Source organism: Cibotium barometz, chromosome 12 (genome assembly GCF_041138505.1).
Source record: "Cibotium barometz isolate CiBa-2024 chromosome 12, ASM4113850v1, whole genome shotgun sequence".
NCBI classification, from domain to species: Eukaryota; Viridiplantae; Streptophyta; class Polypodiopsida; order Cyatheales; family Cibotiaceae; genus Cibotium; species Cibotium barometz.
The window spans coordinates 10,255,874-10,278,505 of NC_141057.1; the positions used below are offsets into that span (position 1 = coordinate 10,255,874).

A 22,632-nucleotide genomic window follows, 5' to 3' on the forward strand; every position below is an offset into this window, starting at 1 on the left:
CTAAGGACCCTAAGGATCCACTCCTTAAAGGAATGAATGACTAACACAATGAGCATCTTATGCTATTTATAGTCTCTTGAATAATTGGAGGAGCTGGCCGACTGCTGTCGGTCCAGCCGACTGGTGTTGGACCCCAATAATTCCTCGTCGGGCTGCACCTCTTCATGGCAACCCTTTTCTCTGAACACCTGGCCCGGTCTCCAAAACCACTCTGTCTCAGCTTAATTTCTATGCATCTATTCCATCTAGTCCACAATCCATTCTTGCCCTGACTCTAAACACTCTCTTGGTCTTCATTCCTGAGAAATGAGTCTGGCACTCTCACATCACCCCTTGGAGGATAATCCTCCCTTGGGACCATTGCCCGAGAACCTATCTGGCTCATAGGACTGCCATCCCCTCTGGCTTTGTGGAACACCACCAACAAACCTCCTGGGAGTTCTTCCCGTTCCTGTATTCCTTGCCTTGGGCTTCGTATGCGTGTACTTTCTTGTACCTTGGACTTGTATCATATGGGACTGAATCAGTGTTTAGCTTTGCTGCGCCTGATGCTCTGATACCAATGTAACACGCGGAAGCTCTGGGGGTCTTCTTTCAGCCCTAAACACTACTAGAAACAAGCTGATGCAAAACACAAACATGAAGAGAGATTAGAGAGAGAGAGAGAGATAGCTGGAAATTCAGTATATTCATATAGTACAAAAAGGTACTCAGTCCACAGCCCTAGGCTGCCTTGTAAAAAGGGTGAACATCACCAAAATCTGCCCTACTCTAAGGACCCTAAGGATCCACTCCTTAAAGGAATGAATGACTAACACAATGAGCATCTTATGCTATTTATAGTCTCTTGAATAATTGGAGGACCTGGCTGTCGGTCCAGCCGACTGGTGCTTGGACCCCAATAATTCTTGGTCGGGCTGCACCTCTTCATGACCTGAATCGCCTGCTCTGCAGCCGCCATGTTCTGGTACAACCGACAGGCTCTTGTCTTCAGTCGACATCTTTTGGGTGCAGCAAACTGTCCCATACTAGCCACTTCAGCACCCTATGCTCCATCTTCTGGTTCTACTGCTCTTTTGCTGGTTGCCCCTTCTGGATTAGCCCTGAGAAGGTACATGAGCATGTCATGCACATGACATCCCCCTCTGCTAAACTTGATGACGGGATTCCAACATGTTCTTGGATGACTGTCATCATCCCAATCTTTTCCCGAAGTCCCTCTATCATCCATCCATCCCTGGCAACCCTTTTCTCTGAACACCCGGCCCGGTCTCCAAAACCACTCTGTCTCAGCTTAAGATCTATGCATATGGTCCATCTAGTCCACAATCCATTCCTGCCCTGACTCTGAACACTGTCTTGGTCTTCATTCTTGAGAAATGAGTCTAGCACTCTCACATCACCCCTTGGAGGATAATCCTCCCTTGGGACCGTTGCCCGAGAACCTATCTGGCTCATAGGACTGCCATCCCCTCTGGCTTTGTGGAACACCACCAACAAACCTCCTGGGAGTTCTTCCCGTTCCTGTATTCCTTGCCTTGGGCTTCGTATCCGTGTACTTTCCTGTACCTTGGACTTGTACACCATCATATGGGACTGAATCAATGTTTAGCTTTGCTACGCCTAATGCTCTGATACCAATGTAACACGCGGAAGCTCTGGGGGTCTTCTTTCAGCCCTAAACACTACTGGAAACAAGCTCATGCAAAACACAGACATGGAGAGTAGATAGAGAGAGAGAGATAGCTAGAAATTCAGTATATTCATATAGTACAAAAAGATACTCAGTCCACAGCCCTAGGCTGCCTTGTAAAAAGGGTGAACATCACCAAAATCTGCCCTACTCTAAGGACCCTAAGGATCCACTCCTTAAAGGAATGAATGACTAACACAATGAGCATCTTATGCTATTTATAGTCTCTTGAATAATTGGATGAGCTGGCCAACTGCTGTCAGTCCAGCCGGGACCCCAATAATTCCTGGTCGGGCTGCACCTCTTCATGACCTGAATCGCCTGCTGCCGCCATGTTCTGGTATAGCCGACAGGCTCTCGTCTTCAGCCGACATCTTCTGGGTGCAGCAAACTGTCCCATACTAGCCACTTCAGCACCCTATGCTCCATCTTCTGGTTCTACTGCTCTTTTGCTGGTTGCCCCTTCTGGATTAGCCCTGAGAAGGTACATGAGCATGTCATGCACATGACATTCTAAGTGTTTTGGGGAAATAAAAAACACTATGGTATGGCTGGAAAAATACTCTAGAATCAGTGCATTAGATACAGCAATAAACAAAGGCCAAGAAGTACTCTTGAGTGAGGCTGGAAATCTGAATTTATAGAGTTCTATTCAACCTAGAAGGAGGCGCCTACAACAAGAAGAGGAGGAGTGGAGGTTATTGCTCATGAAAAGATGTGGTGGTAGGGAGAGGTTTGTGCAAGACTTTTGGATCAAAGAATGGCTATTAGCAAAGTGGCAACTCGAGTAGCTAAAAGAGGAGGAAAAGTTTACTTTCTATCTTTTTCTTTTGAGTTAACTAGTTTGCATGACTTTTTTGGAGAAAAGTGAGCTTGCATGATTTACTTTAAAGTAAAGTAAGCTTGCTTGGCACACTTTTAGGTGCATGAAAAGATAAAGCATTGCATGATGCATGCATGTAGCTGAAAAAGCTTGCATGTTGCATGCATGGGGATTTCTGGCCATGCATGTCGCGTGCATGAGGATTTCTGGCCATGGATGTCGCTGTTAGAAGTCATCTCCTGTCTAGATTTATACACCAGGGCCTTTGTTGTGGGTGTGCCCGCCCTTATGAGGTGTTTTATCATTTTTCCCCACTCTCCGTATTTTTCCCCTATTTTTTCCCATTTTTCTGAGGCTTGGGAGAGCTGCCAGGTGATGCCAGGAGCACTCTGAAGCTGGCCGACTGCATCTGTAGCAGTCGTGGGCTGTCTGAGTGCTGGCCGACTTGTTCTGTGCAGACATGGGGCACCAGATGCTGGCCGACTGCTGTTTTTCAGCAGTCGTTGGTTTTGTCCAGTCGTGGGCCTCTTCCAGTGCTGGCCGACTGCCCTCTAGGGGAGTATATATAGCTCCTCAGCCCCCATACCTCATTTGTATCATATTCGGGATCTTCTTGTGTATATAGAGCAGAGTTACACGCCTACATCTCTCTCTTTTTGTGCTGTTTTTTCTGCCTGCGTTTTTGCTCTTGTGTTCCCAGATTTGGTCATCATTTCCGCTGCATATTCTGACATGGTATCAGAGCCTAGGCTCTAGATAGGTCTTGGGATTTGTGTGAGCAAGAGGGGGCTGTTTTGTGGCTGATTGGTGGACTGTTTTGGACTGTTCGGGAAGAGGAGAAGCAAGAGGAAGGCGGGCTGATTTGCTGGACAGCCACTTGCAGGTATCAATTCTTCTTTGTTCCCACCCACCCACCCTTTTCAGAGTACATCCCCGCTATGGCAGATCTGTATGAGATGGCCGAGAGACATGTGAAGATCCCGACACTCCCCACGTTTCCGGTGGACCGTCAGTTAGACGGGAGCAACTACGGCATATGGAAGGTGATGATGGAATCCGTTCTGGAGTCTTACGACCTCGCCGATTTTGTCGTTGTTGGTGTTCCACGGCCGGAAGTAGAGGAAGGGGAGTTACCGTCAACCCGAAAGGACCGGGAGGCCCAGACGCAGATGTGGGATCGCGTCAACGCCAGGGTCCGTTCGTTTATTTTCCTCACTTGCACACCACAGGTAATCAATCATGTAAAGCACATGACGCTGGCCAGAGGTATATGGCAGCATTTGGCTTCTCTGTACAACAGGGTATCACCCATGAAGAGGATTTCTTTGGAAGTACAGATGCGGGTTATGAGCCCTGCAAAGTCGGCGACGATGCGGGAGCATATTAACAAGCTGCAGGCTCTTCAGCAGGAAGTTCTTCAGGCTGGGAAGGAGATATCGTCAGAGGACATGGCCATAACGTTGCTGTCACATTTGCCCTCTTCGTACTCAGCATTCTACTCGTCGTTGATTACCAGTGGCAGGCTCAGCACCATCACGTGGGAGGAGCTTGTGCCTATGGTCCTGGACCAGGAGGAACGATTTACGAACCCTCCTCAGGGTGGAGGTTCGGAGGCCTTTACTGGCCAACGGTCGAAAGGCCGTAACACGGGCAAGGGGAAGGCTTCGTCGGAGAAGTCTTCTGAGAAGATGTCCGTTAGTGACCGCGAGAAACTGAAGGCAGAGAGGACCTGTAATGATTGTGGCGAGAAAGGCCACTACTGGAGGCAGTGTCCCAAGCGGAAGACCGAGAAGGGTGAAGACTCCTCAGCAATCATGAAGACTCCGGCTTTTGTGCACCTGGAGGTGATGGACACCGATGCTTCATTTTCTTCAGGCAGGGAGGAGATTGGAGGACTCTCCGCAATGGATACTCGGGAGTGGATTCTCGATAGTGGTGCTTCTAGGCACATGACTCCTTCCCGTTCCGGTTTACAGGATCTCTGCAGGCTTTCTGGTCAGATTCTTACTGGGGATACGTCCACTATCCCAGTTCACAGTGAGGGCAGGATGGAGATAGTTCCCGATGGCAGAGGGGGGAAGCATTCCTCCCAGGTGTTGTATGTTCCGGCACTTGGTTTTCATCTGTTGTCAGTGCATCAGGTTTGCAAGACTGGCGTACGGGTGGAGTTTGATGAGCATTGTGTTGCTCTCCGGGACAAAGCAACAGGCCAGGTGGTTTGGGAAGGTGGAGTGGAGAATGGAGTCTACAGGCTTTCAGCACTCTCTCTCCCAGGTCCTCAAGATTGTGATGAGTGGCAGTGTGGTAATGGCTACTCAAGTGTGGATACGCTGCAGGTGCGGGCTTTCCGGGACCAGATGGTGGATAGCGTACCAGTAGATGGCAGCAGTTGGCAGGAACTTTCCAGTACTGAGGTTGGTAGTTCTTGTGTTCGTGAGTCAGAGGAAGCTGAACAGGTCACTTATGCTCTGATGTCTCGTAGTGTTCGGGACAAAGAACTTCCAGTAGTTGAGGATGTTCTTTCCACGGGGACCTTTCGGAAAGCCAGGCAGGTGACAGGTGTTTGCTTGCAGAAGGAGGTAGTTTCTCCAGGCTTTGTGGTTCCGGATTCAGAGGGGGTGGTTGACAGGTTTCATCAGGTTTCCAGGACTTGTTTATGCACCGTAACAGGTGTTGATCCTTGTGAGCAGTGTGATGTCTCTGTGACTCAGAAGCTGTATGGTTCATGGATCTGGTTGATGGACACCGGATTGGACGGGAGCTTCCTGATGAGGCAGTTGAGCTCTTGGTTGCAGATGTCTCTTTGTGAGGCAGGATTGCGTTTCCTGTGGTTTCTGCGGCATGCGAAGGATCATGGACTCTTGTACACAGGAGGGGGATTGTTGGATGGAGTCCGACTCCGCGGTTGGAGTGACTCAGTTTGGGGAGGAGATTCGGACACGAGGGGATCTACTTATGGCCCAGGAGCAGTTTTACGGAGCAGGAGGAGGTTACATTGCAGGTTTGGGCTTCCACTGGAGGAACCCATGGTCATCCAGAGGCACTTTGTTCGTGAACAGATTGTTGCTGATGACATCTTGCTGGAGTTCTGTTCGACGGAGGACAGTACGGTGGACCTCTTCACGAAGTCGCTCTCAGGATTTGCTCAGGCGGCACCCCAGCTCCAAGTGGTTGGTCACACAGCCAGGAGCTGAGAGGGGGTGTTAGAAGTCATCTCCTGTCTAGATTTATACACCAGGGCCTTTGTTGTGGGTGTGCCCGCCCTTATGAGGTGTTTTATCATTTTTCCCCACTCTCCGTATTTTTCCCCTATTTTTTCCCATTTTTCTGAGGCTTGGGAGAGCTGCCAGGTGATGCCAGGAGCACTCTGAAGCTGGCCGACTGCATCTGTAGCAGTCGTGGGCTGTCTGAGTGCTGGCCGACTTGTTCTGTGCAGACATGGGGCACCAGATGCTGGCCGACTGCTGTTTTTCAGCAGTCGTTGGTTTTGTCCAGTCGTGGGCCTCTTCCAGTGCTGGCCGACTGCCCTCTAGGGGAGTATATATAGCTCCTCAGCCCCCATACCTCATTTGTATCATATTCGGGATCTTCTTGTGTATATAGAGCAGAGTTACACGCCTACATCTCTCTCTTTTTGTGCTGTTTTTTCTGCCTGCGTTTTTGCTCTTGTGTTCCCAGATTTGGTCATCATTTCCGCTGCATATTCTGACAGTCGCATGTATGGGGGTTTCTAACTATGCATGACTATGCATGTCACATGCATGAGGATTTTTGACTATGAATGTCGCATGCATGGAGGTTTCTCATCATGGAGAAGAAGTTTATCAACAATACTTAGCTAGACTGTCATGCATGCATGGACGTATGCATGCATCGAGATAGAAAGCCTGCATAAGAGTGGACTGCCTTCAAACTGTCAATTATTCCTATACAAATCCATCAATACAAGTTAATTGAAGACAAGTTATGCAACATACTAACCCATGGGTGCAATCCAGGCGTCCCCAGATCCATGAGCTTCTCATGCAATAAAATACAAGCATTGTTCAGGCAAACAAAACAATACACACAAATAAAAATAAGCCATTCACACAAATGTAAACATTTATACACATATTTTGGAAGAAATCCCATCTATTTATATGTACTTGATATTTACAAGGGCTATGGTATTTGGCTCTCCAAGATCCATCAAATATCCATGGCATTATGTATTGCATTTGGTTCTCCAAGATCCATCAAATGCCTAACATGCTTCTATGCAGCCAGGATCTCGTAGATACAGCTAGCATACACATACATGGGAAGCTTAACCATAAACATTCCATGGCTACATGTAGTGTCCAACACCCATGTCCATGGATAATAGAGAATTTACAATATGAATCCCGAGAAATTAGGGAATAGTTACAAGTGCCGCAGTTGATGAGCAATGGCAGCATTTCAAGGTTGACAAAGGAGCACAAATGTCCAGTTGCGCAGAGCCACCACCATCAATTATGCAACTGGTCTACCATGCCATCACATTCATCGAGGAGGTGGCAACACCTAAGGTTCAAGCTTCTCTCTCCAAATCCATTGAGGAGGATGAATTAAGCGCTTTAACAATTCACAAGGTTTCTGTGGAGTCTACCATGCTAAGACTCCACACCAGCAGAGCATCCAAAGACAAAGGGGCTCCAATGCTTGCAACTCCCAAAGAGACAAAGGCGAGGACATTGGTAGAAGGTTGAGTCCGCAATCAGACCGACAACACCAGATTCAAGCACAAGAGCGTCATGTGCACCCTTGCTCTAAGTTAAGCAAGAGGGGATGTCACGTGCACACCTTCCAGCACCATGACATGGGCAAGTCCTTACCATTTAGCCACTTTAGAGGGCATGGCCGTGACCGAGTATTAGTCTATTTCGGGGCTTTTTTGCCATCTCGTTGTATTTGGTCCAATCAAACAATGAGCAGCCAAGTGTGGACACCATAATTTTTATTGTATATTTGTATTAATAAAGTAAGGTTGGTAGCCAACTAACCCTAAGAGACAGCCAACTAGTCTATAAATATAGAACTAGGGCTAAGAGTCATTGTCAAGTCAAGAATTCCGTGAGTAGTGATCTCGGAGACAAAAAGCAGCCCGTGGTTCCCCAACATACTGTGAGCTTACTTCAGCAAGTGCCATCGTCATCATCGCAAGATGAAAACCCCATTATCAGGGTTTGCATTTACCATGCTGCAATTCATTGTACATATTCATGCATGATGGAATATTCATTAGATTAGGGCATACCTCTGTCTTGTCTACTGTGTTTTGACAATCACTTTTGCATTAATCTATGATTAATTGCATTAATCTCATCATTAAGTCTTCCATTGTTAGTTAGCATGTTACAAGGATGGAGCCCCTTTGCATCAAAGAAGCAAACTTCCTACTATTAGTTTTTATATTACTTTCTAAGGTTAAGACTTTGTCCAGCAAGCATAAAAGCTGTGTTAGAGATGGCTTGAATATCCTGAAATATTGAGACACCCTAGGATAGGGACGAGCCCATCTTGGGTCCTGAATGCACCATTACTTTAGGTTTAATGACGAAGTGCCCCATGGAAATTTATTCAGTTTCTTCCCTTTCTTGGCTTTACTAATTATATAATAAGATCTTGAGCATGGTCCCAATTGTTCCTTAGTCTTGGTGGAAATAGTGCAAACAGAAGCAAATTGGGCTAGAACCAACCTAAATCTGAAAACTATCAGAGCAATCTAGATGTGAGAACATTTGGGAGCCATCAAAAAGGGACTCGATCAACTAGTCTTAATGGCACATGAAAAATCGGTCTTGGGACAGCTAATATAAAGTTTCTCATTTCAACAAAACAATTCTCAAAGGCTAACTACTATAGGCACGCCATCACACAGGCTGGATGATATCACTTGAGATGATAGGGTTCTTTAAGGCATTGGGAAATACATCATCAAGACAAGATGTTGGCAGGACTTTCAAGGAACTGTTTAAACATGGCTCAATCTTTGGATTCTCACATTTGACTACTTTAACAATTGAGACTAGAAAAGCAGCCCAAACATTTGTGAGCATATTCAAGAAAATTACCTGAGAGGCATTCTCATTTGTATTCAAAACTATTAATTGCTACATAGCAAACCACACCGAAAAAAAAAATCATACCCCGGCACAGTACTCTAAAATGATACGCATTGGTGTACTTTGGGTTACAGCCCCTAAAAATTGCACAATGTTTGGATGCCGCAGCTTTTGCAGTAAAGCTAATTCCTCCCGAAAAACCGCCCTGCACCACACAAAGCCATATCAACTAGGATGAAAGAAAGAGAACAAGAATCTGCAAATCAACATGTCTATAGAGCTTAAGCAGTGTCCAATGTAACCTCAGCAGTCTTTAGTCTCGGACAAACTAAACAAATGATGCCTTGAGCCTGGTTTGATTCAGCACAGGTCTCGACTCTCCACACTCACGAGTCACACGGAATTTTTTTCACCACATTCCATCTCGTGGCTCTACAAGATGTATTATTAAAAGCTTAAATCATGCCACTCAAGCTTCTTCATTGAAAATCAGAGCTAATCAGAGCCCTTTCTTCACCACTTTTAAAACCAACACTTGTATGATAGATGCAGCTCCGTGACATTTACTACCTAACTTTAAATCATGTCACTCAAGCTTCAATGTAAAGCAAAGCTAATTACAGTCCTTTCTTCACCCCACCTAAAACCAACGCCTGTAATATCATGATAGATCACTTTAAGCTAGTACACAGCTACCAGAAGCTGCCTATCCAAAGTCATCCACCACTTGCTAACACCAATTAGTTTACCCTTACAGCAGACAATTGAAATTGCACGAGGCAGCCACCACTTACACAATTTGTGGCTGATTTGATAGGTCACCTGGGATCTCCTTTACAGCAACATGAGTCCCATGCCATTTGGCAACAGTATACTGCACAAGTATTCCACAAATATTAGATAACTTGCCAGCTAAACAAAGCTGAGAGAGTGACTTCATACGAAGACCAAATCATAAAAGTGTTCTTTGTTGGAAAGACACGTATATCTAAAAGCTGCTGCTATGATCTATAGCAGAACCAAATTGTAAAAGAGATAAAGATGACTTAGAAACAGCATACTATTCAAAAAACAACCATAGATAGGCTATTGATGAAGCACAACTCACCCGCAAAGTCAAAAGTCACAAACATCAAACCCTGTGAATAACTTTCAGTATCCACTGTCAATATCACATCAAACTCTGCGATGCTGCACCGAGGGCGTGCCAGTTTTGCACCACTGCTGGAGTGCCCTCAAACTCACGCAGCTAGGTCTGCCATCCCAGCCGGGCACCCTTGACTATTAATTGGGGGCATGGCAGTCCTTCTCAAAATGTGTCCGTCTGCACCAAGCCGATCTCAAAGGCGCATGGGTGAACTTGGACTACTAACTTGTGTGTCGTGTTTAGGAGATCTTGGTGTGACATATGTTACTAGAAATGTGTATTAGGCATTAGTATTAGTTTGGTGACATTTCCCCTAGCAATAAGTGTCACTTATAGACTATGGTTTTAACTTTATACCATGAACGCTGGATTAGATGCCACATGTCAGCTTTTAGTTTACCATGGTTAGGGCTTTATCATTATAGGCTCAAAATTTGATGTAATTTGTACTTATTATCAACAAGATAGTCGTGAAGCTTTCTTTCAACCTGTGTGTTTGTGCTTCTTTCATCCTGTCATGACCCTGTGAAAATGGAACAGCACAAGTGTGGGCATGGTGGTTGCCGAGCAAAAATATTAAATGATTCACATTTGGGGTGCCCGGACAAAGATAATGATGTGTGGACATCTCCAAGTGTGAAGGGGGACCAAAAACATTAATATTTTAATGTTTTATTCATGGGCTGCCCCTAGGCCTAAGTGGCCCCTAGGGAACTTTAATATTTATTAAAGTTGGGGCCCTAGACAATTTTGGAGAGAGGCCACTCCACTTTTGGAGTTACACGCCTCTCTCATCTCTCTCTCTCTCTAGCTTTTTGGGAGGCGTGCAAATTCTCATGCATGGGAGAGAAGCTGGTCGACTGCATATGCTTGCTGCTGTGTGTGAGAAGAACAAGCTGTTTAGACCGGCCGTACAGAGCTGTACAACAGCAAGTACAGGTGTACGGACTGCTGCAAGTACAGGGCATAGTTACCACGGAACGGCGTTCCGCCTTCCTGGAACGCCGGAACGCCGGTCCTGAGCTCAACGCGTGCCCGGAACGCAGAAACGACAGCCGGAACGTGGGACTTGCCGAGGAGCGTGGCGGAACGGCGATCGGAACGCCGGAACGTAGGGCGGACCGCACGTTCCGGGCGTTCCGACATGTGCGCATGTGCGCGACGGCGGCAGCTGCAGTTTTTATCCTGCGTTCGGGTTTATTTCACTGCTGCGCCTGTTTTGTTGGCTGAGCATGCTGCTTGAGTGCTCTCCCTACCACTCCACCCTTCCTCTTGGCTGCCCCCTTGGCTGCCCCACACTCTCCCTAACTCCTCTTGGCCCCTCCTCTTGGGCCTTGGCAAGTTGGCCCCTTCTTTTGCTCGAGTGGCACTCGAGTCTTGAGCAGGTAAAATTTAAAATTTGACGCAATGAACATTGGATTTTGGAGATTCTAGTTTGCTGCGTTTTTTTCCACTTTGTGGACACTTTACTTATGTCTCATGCAAGGGCATTTTGCATGTTTTTTTAATTTTCAGCCATTTATCAATTTCAATGGCACCTCCTCGTGGCATAGATGCAGAAAACAGATCCCCTTGGTGGAATGAGGTGGATCTTGTGTCCAGATATGATAGTGTAAGAGGAGGAGGGTCACGCAAGTGGAAGTGCCACTTTTGTGGATCCATTAAGACTGGAGGAGGGTCACGCAGGTGGAAGTGCCACTTTTGTGGATCCATTAAGACTGGAGGCACGGATCGTGTGCGAGCCCATTTGTTGGGGGTTAGAGGCAAAGGCATTTCTGTTTGCCCTACAGTGTCAGGAGCAGATATCATACGATTGCAGGCACTTGCAGATAGACTTGATGCAGCAAGGAGTCGGCCCTCTGTTCTTGATCCTCGAGGTACATCATCATCAGCTACACCTGCAGGCGCGGCATCTTCAGCGAGTGCATCTACCCCATTATTTGGGGCTGCTCCACAGCCATCCGCACATGGAACAAATGCTTCCCAGACCCAGGCTTCACGAGGTCCAGTGCAGGCTAGTCTTGTGGCATCATGGCACCCTAGGAGGAGGACACAAGTAGATGCAGCAGTGGCACGGTTTTTTTATGCTGCAGATGTTCCTTTGGTAAAGGCCCGCAACCCATACTTTGCAGATATGGTGAAGGAGATTGCTTCTTTCGGACCTGGCTATGCTCCACCCTCATCCGAGGCATTGCACACTACACTTCTAGCCACAGAGAGGACAGCCATAGAGGATGCCTTGGGACCCATTCAGGATGTATGGCGTAGATGTGCCGTCACTATCATGGGTGATGGTTGGAGTGACACTAGGAGCCGCTCCATTCAGGGTATCCTTGCGTACTCCAGAGGATGTAGCTTTTTAATTAAAGCTATTGACAATTCAGAGGCGGGCAAAACTGCAGAGAGATTGGCAAATATTTGGAGTGAAGCCATTGATTACGTGGGTCCCAATAATGTCATCCAGTTTGTTTCTGATGGAGAGAACTCAAACAGGGCAGCAGGGAGGATCATTGAGGATAGGTACCCACATATTTGCTTCACTCCTTGCATGTCACATGGGCTCAACAATCAGCAAGAAGAGGAACAGGCTTGGTGTCCAGAAGGCAAATGACCTTGTATTTTGTTTAATACGAACTTGCGTTTGCTTAATAAGTTCAGGGCTGAGTGTACTCCAGAGCCATTTATTGGATTTTGCCTTGATCTTGATGACAATGATGGTGAGGATCAGCCAGAGGGAGAGGATGATGTGGAGCAGCATGAGGATGAGCACATTGAGGGACAGCCTGGACAAGAGGATGAGATCCCACTTGCTGATGACTAGTCTTTGACTCACCAGTTACCTTGGCCCTTGAGGCTAGTTTTGTACTTGTCATGCGATGTACTTTCTTTTTCAGTTTCTATATATCCTCATGCGATGTACTTTCTTTTCAGTTTCTATTTGGAGTCTAGACTCTTTAAATTTTTAATGTTTAAGACTTTAAAGTTTAATCTTGGATATTTTAAATGTTTTGTCATTTTATGTCATATGCTGACATGTCATAAGACGTGGCGTTCCCCGACGTTCCCAATCTGCTCCCGTTCCCGTTCCCGCTCCTGTTCCAGCATCCGACGTTCCCGGAACGTTCCCGTTCCGTGGTAACTATGGTACAGGGTACACTACGGCTGCTACAAGTTCTTCTGCTGGTACAGGCGGCGCTGACAAAGGCTGAGAGCAGATACAGGCTGTGCTGCAAGTTCTGGCGGCGGCTTTGCCGCAGGTACAGTCGTACGGACAACAAGTACAGGCGGCTGTACGACTGCTGGCAGGCGACTGGTTGCAGGTACAGAACTGTACCAGCTGGTACAGTCGGGTACAACAAGCGAACAGGCAGACTCAGGCGTGCGCAGCACAGTCCGTACAGTTCTGTACGAACAGATTCAATTAGGTGTTGTGGTCCTGTACGGACAGGTGCAGAGTGTCAAGAACTGTACTGTCCAGCAAGTACATGTGGCAGCAGCTGCAGGCGTAGAGACTGTACAGACAGTTGCAGGCAGTGCTGTATCATAGCTTATTTGGTGCATCAGACAGGTGGTTGCAAGAAGGCAAGTACAAACTGGTACGATTGACTTCACGAGTGCAGAACCACGAGCTGATTCTGGTAAGCTCTGAACTTGTTCATCTATCTTTCTTTCCATTGGCTTATGTCTGCTGCTGCAGAGTTATGCTATCTGGCCCCTTGTGAGAGGAGGGGTATGGCAGATTGAAAGGGTGGAAACAGAGATTGGACAGTGGATGTATGCTTGTGCTGAGTTGTGGAACCATGTACATGAGATATGCCAGATGTGTGCTCAAGGCTGTCCTGCTGAATGGTGAAACCGATCCCGTCAAGTGGGAAAGACTCCGTTGGACACCCACACGCTTAAAAGCACAACTTTAAAACCACAAATTTGAAATGGACAACTTAATACAATTTGAAATTGAAATGAAATGAAATGGAAAGATGGACACCAGCACTGGGGCCGGAATGGGCCGACCCCCCCCCTCAATATATGATATATTTATTGGGAGTATTTAATGAATACAATGCTCCATGGGTTCCAAGAACCAGATGATGTCCATGTACATATGAAAACAGTACCAAACAAATAGGCTCGAAGTCGAATTTCGATGTAGAAGCTCGAAGCAGAACGACCACTAGTGTGGTCCAATCTCTACGGTCCTGTGCTTTCACTGGACTCCGCGGAGAGCGCCTCACTGGTGTTCCGAGACCACGCACAAACAGGCGCTCTCGTTCTAACGCCTGGCTCTCCCGATCTCAGCACCTTTGGACTGAGGTTCTCCAATAGAGCTTGGACAACCCGGCACCGAACGGGTGTTGGCCGTATAGGGAGTCGGGAATCCCTTATCAGATTTAACACAAAAAAAATACTTTACTTAAATCTGAAATTCACTTACTTGAAGGTTGCAGATTGTAGACCAATACCCGAGGTATTCGTGTGTGTAGCTACTTGAGTGGGATACCAAGTTGTAGCCACAACAGCTTGTCGAGGAGGTTGAGAAGGAGCTTCCTGTGTAAGAGAGACACAGAGCCTATATGGTTGCCAGGTTACATGGAGAAGAGAAGGCAGCTTGCAGCCACCGGCCTGTAGCGCATCGTTTGCGGGAGAGCACACACACTCGGTGGACAGCCGCCTGCTGAAGCTAGAGCGCTGCTTGCATGAGAGGGGCAGCAGCCTGTGAGGTGGAAGTGCAGGTTGTTGGAGAGAACATGCGCAGCCACCAACAGTAGGTGCTGCAGCCGTCAGGTAGTAGTGCACAGCCGCCTGACTATTATGGTAAAGTTGCTGGCGATGATCGCACAGCTGCCTGCTGTGGTAGGCAGCGTAGCTTGATGAGATGTCCGCCTGGTTATACAGAAACGCAGCCAGCAGCCTGAGATGCAGTCGCCGGCTGTAGAGGTAAAGCAAGTGCAGTTTGTATGGGAGAGGCAGCTTGCACAGCCTGTATGGGAGAGGCAGGAGAAGCGCACAATCGCCTGGGAGAACATGCGATGGAACAACCTGAAGAAAGCGTGGAGATGAACGCCCCGTCTCCTTCACGAAGGGTGATGCTCTTTTTTTATTAAAATTAAAGTGGAGTTTCACTAGTGATTTCCACGCTTGCATGTGGGGGACTAGTGTGGGTAGGTGACCATGCCCACCCCCACACTCACTTAAGTGGGGCTCCCCACCTTGGCCCCTAAGTGGGTGCCCAAAGGGGGTGCCCACATTTAAGTGAATGTGAACACTTAACCTTATAAAACTAAAGGTTAGAAAAATAATAAAAACAACATGTACCATATACTTACCACATATTCACATGCACTAAAACTCGTCAGAATACAGAGCAGACTTCACGACTCACTGGCAGGCGTCCCCGCTCAGTAAGTAACACGTCAAGCAGGCAAACACACAAATACATGTCATGCAAAAACAGTTTCAAACATGCAAAATATGTGTGCATGTGCAAATAGTAAAATGGACATATCTCCCGTTCATGGAACAAGTACAAAATATCTGTCGGCACAAAACTGGCACGACATAAAAAACATAAAGACCTGGTCTTCCTATGGAGTGACAGTCCCATAGGTAAGACACAGTTCCAGGCACGAGTCTCCCTATGGTGTGACAGTCCCATAGGCAAAACACGGCACGAATACTGGCTCTTCCATGGCGTGACAATCCCATGGGTCGAACACAGTCCAGGTCATACACGGGTGGCACTGGTCTGGCTCCCGTCCATACGACACCATCCGGCTAACACACGGGTGGCACCAATCTGGATCCCGTCCATGTCAGCAAAGTACTGGCCTCTTCACACGAGACACCGGCCTGGCCTCAAGTGAACGAGACGCAAAAACTGGAGATGCACCCAATGGTCGGCCAATTGGTGACATCCCCCCGGGCTTCTAAAGAGTTGACCTCAACTGAAAAGCCTCAAGATATGCCTGCAACAATTGCGGATAATCTGCAAAATAATCCTCATTTACCCACTTGGCATCAATAGGCAAATAATTCTTAAACTTCACAAGGTATCTCCTGGAAAGCTTTCCTGCAGGTAGCTTTCTCTCCTTGTGAAAAACAATCTGTTTTGGCTGGAGGATCTCCTCAAGCTCTTCAATCTCTGGCGGATCTTATGTGACAGGCTCATCAGGATCTGGCCCCACATATTTCCGAAATAGACTCACATGAAAAGCATTGTGAATCTTCCAATGACTAGGGAAAGCAAGCCTGTAGGACACTTCATTGATCTTCTGAATCACTTTGAAGGGTCCATAATAGCGAGGAGAAAGCTTAGGATAGGATCCTTCTCGTCCTGGCCTCTTCCGAAGCCTATAGCCTTCTCAAATTTCAGCAATACCCAATCATCTTCTTTGACTTCCATGTCCCTTCTATGCTTGTCAGCAGCCATTTTATGCTTATCCTGAGATCTTGCAATGGCTGTCCGCACCTGACCAAAGGCAACATCCAAGTCACGAACATATTCATCAGCTGCAAAAATCTCATCCTTTGTACGAAGGATGGGTGGCATTACCACTCTGCCATAAATAATCTCAAACGGAGCCTTGCCCGTGGAAGCATGGATCGTATTGTTGTAGGCAAACTCAACAAGTGGAAGATACTTCTCCCATGCAGTCTTTTGATCTGCCACATAACATTTCAATAAATCCAACACGGCTGAATTTGCAGCTTCACTTTGGCCATCCGTTTGGGGATGATAAGCTGATGAAAACTCAAGTTTAGTACCCATATTATCAAATAAAGCCCTCCAAAAGAGGCTAGTAGTCCTGGGATCTCTATTCCCAACAATGGATTTAGGCATACCATGATGCTTGAAAATATTAGCAAGAAAAAGCTTTACCATATGATCAGCTTTAATGGTTTTCTTGACGGGCAAGAAATGAGCTTACTTGTCCACAATAGTCCAAATAGCATCATTCCCATGCTGGGATCTAGGCAAATCCATAATAAAATCCATCGTGATACTTTCCCAAGGTTGCGAGGGAATAGGCAATGGCTGAAGCAAACCTGGAGGCTTTTGCCTGTCAAATTTCACCTTTTGGCAAGTAATACATGCACGTACATAAGCCTCAATGTCTTTACGCATGTTCGGCCAAGAGAAATACCTCTGAATCATACGAGTAGTAGGCATAATACCTCTATGACCAGCATAAGGTGGAGCGTGACATTCGTCCATAACCTTTGGACGCAAATCCTTCACCACACATAGGCAATTATCCTTCATAAGATAACCCTCGTTGATAACATAAGAGGCATGTGAATGACCAGCCATCAAATCAGTCCATATATAGCAAAAATCAGCATCCAAATGATACAAATCTCTCATAGCAGATAGGTCTCCCCATGAGAGGCCACTGAGACTACAGCAACATAAGGCCTCCTAGATAGTGCATCGGCCACCACATTTTTCTTTCCTGGAGTATGCACAATCTGAAAATGAAACATGGAAAGAAAGTTTGCCATTCTCATCTACTTCTCTGAAAGCTTGGTTTGAGATAGAAAGTATCTCAAGCTTTGATGATCTGTCTTGACTACAAATTCAGCCCCAAGAAGGTAATGTTTCCAAATCTTTAAGGCGTGAATTACAGCCAAGAGCTCTTTCTCATAGATATCCATATGAAGCTCAACATCATGCAAACAACGGCTCTCGTATGCAACTGCATGCCCTTCTTGATTTAGGACAGCTCCTATGCAATCACCACAAGCATCACATTCAACCACAAATGACTTGTGCAAGTCAGGAACAATCAATACTGGACCACATATGATCGCATGCTTGAGCTGCAAGAAAGCATGTTCCTTTGAAGTCCATTTGAAAACAGTTTTCTTCTTCGTGAGATCATGTAGGCTCTATAGTCCACACACATACGGAATGATCCGTCCTTCTTTTGAACAAGCAGCACAGGAGAGTAGTAAGGTGAAGAACTGGGTTGAACCAAACCTTTCTCTAAAAGCTCGTTTACCTGCTTCATGATTTCTTCTTGTTGTGCAGCACTCACTCGGTATGCGGGTTTGTTAGGTGGAGAACTACCTGGCACAAGATCTATGCGGTGATCTTCGGGCCTTTGGGGAGGTAATTCACCTGGCAACGAGTCAGCAAAACAGTCGTTGAATGCATTAAGAAAATTCAGCCTATCATTAGACATAGCATCCACATTTTGATGATTTGGCACAAGACTATCACGCACAAAAACCAAGTACGCTGAAAGACTCTTTTTCATTGCTTTATTAATTTGGATGTGTGATACAAGTGGGATGGAATCCCCTTCTTTGCCAGCATCAATAAAATGCATGCGGCCTGTATGCATAAAAGAAATCATGTTGGACTTGTAATCTTTGCGGGGCTCAAGCCTATGGTGCCACGGCTTGCCCAACAATACATCACATCCATTCAGTGGAGCAACTAAGAAATGCTCATTGTCAAGGTAGCCCTAGATATGGATGCGCAACTTCCCTATCAAAGAGGTAACCTGCACCTCTTTACCAATAAATGCAGCTTCGGCTTCAATCTGAGGTCCCATGTTTTCAACCTCAATACCCAATGCAGCTGCCATTTGCATAGATATGAAATTGTCAGTTGCACAGTCATCAAACATGAAAAGTGCGGGCTGATCCTTGATTTGCCCCCAAGCCTTGCAAACCATACGCTCTTTTGCATCATGACCTGTATTTCCTTGCACATCAGGAACTGCATGTACATTAGCTTTGGTGTGCTTGTCCTCGTGCTTTGATTTGCAATCTGGGCATTGTCGAAACATGTGGTCTTTGCTACCACAAGAAAAGCATTTTCCATCCTTGGCATATTGCTCTCTTTGCTCCGGGGTTAATCCGAATTTGTTCTTCCTTGGGCCCTGTTCTTTAGATGTGTTATTTTCAGCTTTACCACCCTTGTAAGGCTCCCGGAAGTTCTTTTTAGGTGGTTGTCCACCCTTTTGCTGATTTGAGACAGCCTTGTCTTTTCCCTTGGAACCTCCTTAATCCTGCTTAATTTTGAGCACCAATTGCTCCGTAGCAAGAGCAGAAGCTGTGAGTTGTTGCAACGTATGTTTCGGGTGCAATTCAATGCCCGATCGATATGCTGGTTGCAGTCCAGAACGAAACTTTCTCTTTCTTTCATCCTCAGTAATTTGCATAAAGGGAGTCACTTCCAGCAACACTTTCCAGAATTTGTTAACATACTGTTGCACGCTTTCATTGTCTCTTTGCTCCAACCTGTCCCACTTTTGAGTGAGAGTTTGCTCTGCATTGGGTGGCAAGAACTGAGCATAAAATCTATCCTTGAATTCCTTCCAAGTAGAAATGGGATCCTTGGTGATCTTTTCAGTGATCCACCAATGAGCAGCAGTCCCTTTCAAAAACATGCTAGCATGGCGCACCTTTGACTTTTCTGTGAAATCCTCATCGCTAAAAGCAATGTCGAACTGTGCCACAAATGCTAACACCTTAGAAGCATCATGTTCACCATGAAAAGCATCAAATTTGACAAATTTGTCACCTGCTTTGAATTCCTTGAGCTTCCTGGCATGAGGCTCATGGTCTTCTCTTTTTCTTTTCCCCTTATCCAACGGGGCAGCCCTGTCTGCATGGGCTCCATGGGCCGTCATAGAAATTTCATGGGGCACGGTGGCATGTGCTCCACGAACTCGAAACTCAGATACATGTGACTTACCTGCATATGGCATTGTCTCTCCATGAGACAACTCAGAAGGCAAAAATTTTCTAGAAGTAGACCTGTCACCATGAGATACATGTCTTGCATGCATGTGACTTTCATGCCCTCCCTGAGCACTGGCATACATATATCTGTCAGGCTTTGTGCCTTGTGGAGAAGATGCATGTCGAGAGGTGACTGTCACCTCTTCCTTTTGCATAAAAGATTTCAGCCTTTGGGATGCGGGATCTCCATGCTTCAAACGAGGTGGATTTCTGAATTTCAGCTCTCCGTCATCCCCCTCTTTGATATCACCTTTGCGGAGGAGGTAGGCAAGTGCCAACTCCCTTGGTTTCTTGCCCACTTCACGAGCCATTGATTCGAAAGTTACATCTACCATTGCATCAGCCTTCCTGGCTTCAATAGCACTTTGCACATGGGGATTTTCATGCAAAAACTTTAACTCTTGCTCTTGAGCCTGCAAAAGTTTTCTCATATGTTCCATTTCAGCCCTCATAGCATCAGGCTCTTGTTCAAGCATAACTGTCTTTCTTGGAGACAGTTGACCCTTTGATTCACTATCAATAACCCTTTCAAGGGACTTGTGTCTACCTCGCAGGGCATCAAACCCACGAGAGGCACTAGATGGACCCCTCGAATTAGGCACTTCCAAAGGGTTACCTTGGCTGTCCATTGTGTTTTAAGTTTGCTAAGAGCGGGATGTCTAGTACACAGGTTCGTTTCCCCACTAGGAAGAGGGAAACAACCGTGCTCTTATACCAATGAAACCGATCCCGTCAAGTGGGAAAGACTCCGTTGGACACCCACACGGTTAATAGCACAACTTTAAAACCACAAATTTGAAATGGACAACTTAATACAATTTGAAATTGAAATGAAATGAAATGGAAAGATGGACACCAGCACTGGGGCCGGAACGGGCCGACCCCCCCCTCAATATATGATATATTTATTGGGAGTATTTAATGAATACAATGCTCCATGGGTTCCAAGAACCACATGATGTCCATGTACATATGAAAACAGTACCAAACAAATAGGCTCGAAGTCGAATTTCGATGTAGAAGCTCGAAGCAGAACGACCACTAGTGTGGTCCAATCTCTACGGTCCTGTGCTTTCACTGGACTCCGCGGAGAGCGCCTCACTGGTGTTCCGAGACCACGCACAAACAGGCGCTCTCGTTCTAACGCCTGGCTCTCCCGATCTCAACACCTTTGGACCGAGGTTCTCCAATAGAGCTTGGACAACCCGGCACCGAACGGGTGTTGGCCGTATAGGGAGTCGGGAATCCCTTATCAGATTTAACACAAAAAAAATACTTTACTTAAATCTGAAATTCACTTACTTGAAGGTTGCAGATTGTAGACCAATACCCGAGGTATTCGTGTGTGTAGCTACTTGAGTGGGATACCAAGTTGTAGCCACAACAACTTGTCGAGGAGGTTGAGAAGGAGCTTCCTAAGTAAGAGAGACACACAGCCTGTATGGTTGCCAGGCTACATGGAGAAGAGAAGGCAGCTTGCAGCCACCGGCCTGTAGCGCATCGTTTGCGGGAGAGCACACACACTCGGTGGACAGCCGCCTGCTGAAGCTAGAGCACTGCTTGCATGAGAGGGGCAGCAGCCTGTGAGGTGGAAGTGCAGGTTGTTGGAGAGAACATGCGCAGCCACCAACAGTAGGTGCTGCAGCCGTCAGGTAGTAGTGCACAGCCGCCTGACTATTAAGGTAAAGTTGCTGGCCATGATCGCACAGCTGCCTGCTGTGGTAGGCAGCGTAGCTTGATGAGATGTCCGCCTGGTTATACAGAAACACAGCCAGCAGCCTGAGATGCAGTCGCCGGCTGTAGAGGTAAAGCAAGTGCAGTTTGTATGGGAGAGGCAGCTTGCACAGCCTGTATGGGAGAGGCAAGAGAAGCGCACAATCGCCTGGGAGAACATGCGATGGAACAACCTGAAGAAAGCGTGGAGATGGACGCCCCGTCTCCTTCACGAAGGGTGATGCTCTTTTTTTATTAAAATTAAAGTGGAGTTTCACTAGTGATTTCCACGCTTGCATGTGGGGGACTAGTGTGGGTAGGTGACCATGCCCACCCCCACACTCACTTAAGTGGGGCTCCCCACCTTGGCCCCTAAGTGGGTGCCCAAAGGGGGTGCCCACATTTAAGTGAATGTGAACACTTAACCTTATAAAACTAAAGGTTAGAAAAATAATAAAAACAACATGTACCATATACTTACCACCTGTTCACATGCACTAAAACTCGTCAGAATACAGAGCAGACTTCACAACTCACTGGCAGGTGTCTCCGCTCAGTAACACGTCAAGCAGGCAAACACACAAATACATGTCATGCAAAAACAGTTTCAAACATGCAAAATATGTGTGCATGTGCAAATAGTAACATGGACATATCTCCCGTTCATGGAACAAGTACAAAATATCTGTCGGCACAAAACTGGCACGACATAAAAAACATAAAAACCTGGTCTTCCTATGGAGTGACAGTCCCATAGGTAAGACACAGTTCCAGGCACGAGTCTCCCTATGGTGTGACAGTCCCATAGGCGCAAAACACGGCACGTATACTGGCTCTTCCATGGCGTGACAATCCCATGGGTCGAACACAGTCCAGGTCATACACGGGTGGCACTGGTCTGGCTCCCGTCCATACGACACCATCCTGCTAACACACGGGTGGCACCAGTCTGGCTCCCGTCCGTGTCAGCAAAGTACTGGCCTCTTCACACGAGACACCGGCCTGGCCTCAAGTGAACGAGACGCAAAAACTGGAGATGGACCAAATGGTCGGCCAATTGGTGACAGAATGGTCTTGGCTGATCAGAGGGAAGCACAGAGTGATGCTTTTGTGGGACACAGATCTGTGTGTGAATCCTCTGTGCTAAGAGGTATTGTGGGCTGCCAGATTGGACATACAGGTGTATTCTCCTGGCTGGTTTTGTTGTACTCAGCTTTACATCTTTTTGAAATTGAATAAAGAAATACCGCAAGGGGTGCCAAGCTTTGGGGCCAACAGGTGTCGGTTTTATTTCAAATTTGGGGCACTCTAGCTCCAATCAAATTTGTTTTTATATCTGGACTACAAGAGGAAGGGTGACTGCTAGTCTACCGCACTTTGGTTTCTACCAAAGGCCGGTTTCACATCCTGT

At 46.7% G+C, this 22,632-nt stretch overlaps 1 protein-coding gene across 1 annotated transcript in view; it reads right to left on the reverse strand.

Annotated features, from left to right (window-relative positions):
- LOC147633037 (integrin-linked protein kinase 1-like) overlaps positions 1-22,632 on the reverse strand; it is a 107,540-nt gene that overhangs the window by 69,696 nt on the left and 15,212 nt on the right. The window contains exons 4-5 of the mRNA XM_086806036.1: positions 9,400-9,479; positions 8,690-8,810 (exon numbers count right to left, since the gene is read on the reverse strand). Coding sequence (XP_086662162.1) covers positions 8,690-8,810; positions 9,400-9,479 — 201 coding nt within the window. The remainder of the gene's footprint in view (positions 1-8,689; positions 8,811-9,399; positions 9,480-22,632) is intronic.